This window comes from Triticum dicoccoides, chromosome 6B, assembly GCF_002162155.2.
Source record: "Triticum dicoccoides isolate Atlit2015 ecotype Zavitan chromosome 6B, WEW_v2.0, whole genome shotgun sequence".
Taxonomy (NCBI): domain Eukaryota; kingdom Viridiplantae; phylum Streptophyta; class Magnoliopsida; order Poales; family Poaceae; genus Triticum; species Triticum dicoccoides.
Window position 1 is genome coordinate 265,745,579 of NC_041391.1, and position 2,201 is coordinate 265,747,779.

Here is a 2,201-nt window from a genome sequence, read left to right on the forward strand (position 1 = left end):
ACTCCTAGTTACTTATTTCATTGGGTTCTAGGTATTATAAGGTTACACCAAGAGATAAACTATATTCACCATTGTAGCTACAATAATTATATTAGTTTCTATAGTAGCTTGGTTAAATTTACATTAAGGTTATGCCAAATTAAGAAAGAATACAACATATGAAGCCATTTTATCCCATGAACTTGTTTCATAATTTGGCATAAGAGTAATGTAAGTTTAGACATGCAACTATAGAAATAAATAGAATTATTGTACATGCAATGTTGGTGTTGCACCTGTGACTTGTTTGTAGTAATGCTATACTTTTGTTGTCGTTTGGAATACTTTATTGATAGTACAAAACATATTTACATGATATGCAACATTCAAATTACATAGGTGGAGTTATATGTAGCATCAACAGACACGATAGATTGTGGCCTTCGAGAAGATGTGATCACTTGATAAGAATGCACCTGATTGGTGAACCGTCAGATCCAACCAATCTTAGAGGTAAGCAGTGCAACGTGTATAATCCAGTCTCGACGTATTCTAGCTTCAGATGTTCAACTAATATGATATCCTGACAGAACAAAGTAAGTGAATCAACCAATGACTTCAATCAATAATGCAACCTCTTGCAAAGTAAGTTCATTGAGAATGTATTTCTGTCAGTAGATTAGGGAAATAGGGCGCATATGGCTACATGACTACAGACTAAAGGACAACAAGGTTAGCTGATGCCAACCACTTTTTACTTCTTTTTGCACTCGAGTAAGGGAAGCATGCTAACATCTTACCGCATTTTTTAAGAAGGCCACATGGGCAGAGCGTGCGTGATCAAACGATGCAACAGATAAATAGTCCAGACCTGCAGATTTGCTACGTTAATTTTTATGCTAAATAAGGTAAGGAAATATATTTATTTGATTCACCAAGCAAAAAGGTTATACAAGTGATAAAATATAATAGAAAATATACACCAAATCATGAAGAAAAAATAATATAAATACCATCGTGTTATATGTAATTCCAAAAAGAAGCCACTTACCAACTAGCTTGATGTCGGTGTTGTCAACAAGCCACTGGGCACCATCCGCCGTAAATCCAACGTAACTCATATCACCTCCTTCCTTCCACATGAGTCCCCTATAAATCATTTGCTTAGATGCATGTAGTATGATATGGTAAAAATACATTATCTACTTGAATATGTGCCCTTAAAAGAGGCCATACATGTCTGTGTTCAATGTCCTGAAGAGAACTCGACGAACACCTTTGGGTATATTTAGGGATTCCATTGCTTCAGCTGCATAGAATTAGTGGGGAATCATCTACTGGATGCTAGGTGGCATCCATGATAACTATAATATAATTAGTTAGCACAAATATCAACAATTGTGTTTCTATTGAAAAGGCAAATGGAGAACACTAGAATCATATCCTATTATATATTTGAGAGTGATCCACACTAATTCTATTTATCTTAACATGCAACTATGCCACCTCAATATGAAAGAGAAAAGAGTCACCATGGCATGCTAACATCCATGGGAAAAGATTCACCACGACATGCACATGCGTTGAAAATGATTCACCACAACGTGCAACCATGCATGTGAAAAATATTACAATTCTTGTATTTCACAAATATCTTATATCTATACAATAATCAAATATTCATGTTCCAATTCCAATAAAATATATAGCCAACAACTTTCATACTAACATGCAAGGTATCATCTAGTATAACTAATACATGATTCTCCATTAACATATTTATCTCAACACGCAGCAATGTCACATCAACACGCAACCGTGGATGTGAAAAGACTCAGCTAAAAATCCAACCACGAATGCAGAAATGCTCAATTGTCTTAGTTATATTATACTACTTATATTCAATAAACATTTCGTAATTATACAACAATCGTATGTTTTTACATTTTTAGTTCGTATATTATTAATCAAAACATTTATGTTCATATAACCAAATCTCATTGGAAGTTATAGCAAAAATCCCAAAGCAACCCACACGGGGTATGATCTAGTAATCTTACTGTGCAATGGTTCATATCAAACAACTGTGAAATTCATGTATCTAAAAAAGGAACTCTCTTCCTTGCTTTGCTCTTTGTTGGGGGGCGGGGTGTCCAAGTCTACCCACTGCCCTCTTTTCCCTCCTCTCTCTCTCTCTCTCTCTCTCTCTCTCTCTCTCTCTC

General features: G+C 35.2%; 1 protein-coding gene across 2 annotated transcripts in view; it reads right to left on the reverse strand.

The window, feature by feature from the left end:
• Positions 1–233: 233 nt before the first annotated feature.
• LOC119323347 (cyclase-like protein 1) overlaps positions 234–2,201 on the reverse strand; it is a 5,076-nt gene continuing 3,108 nt past the window's right edge. For both annotated transcript variants that reach the window (XM_037596984.1, XM_037596983.1), the window contains 4 exons: positions 1,216–1,288; positions 1,031–1,128; positions 780–850; positions 234–562 (listed from right to left, as the gene is read on the reverse strand). In XM_037596984.1, the coding sequence (XP_037452881.1) occupies positions 437–562; positions 780–850; positions 1,031–1,128; positions 1,216–1,288 (368 nt within the window). In that variant the 3' untranslated portion in view covers positions 234–436. The remainder of the gene's footprint in view (positions 563–779; positions 851–1,030; positions 1,129–1,215; positions 1,289–2,201) is intronic.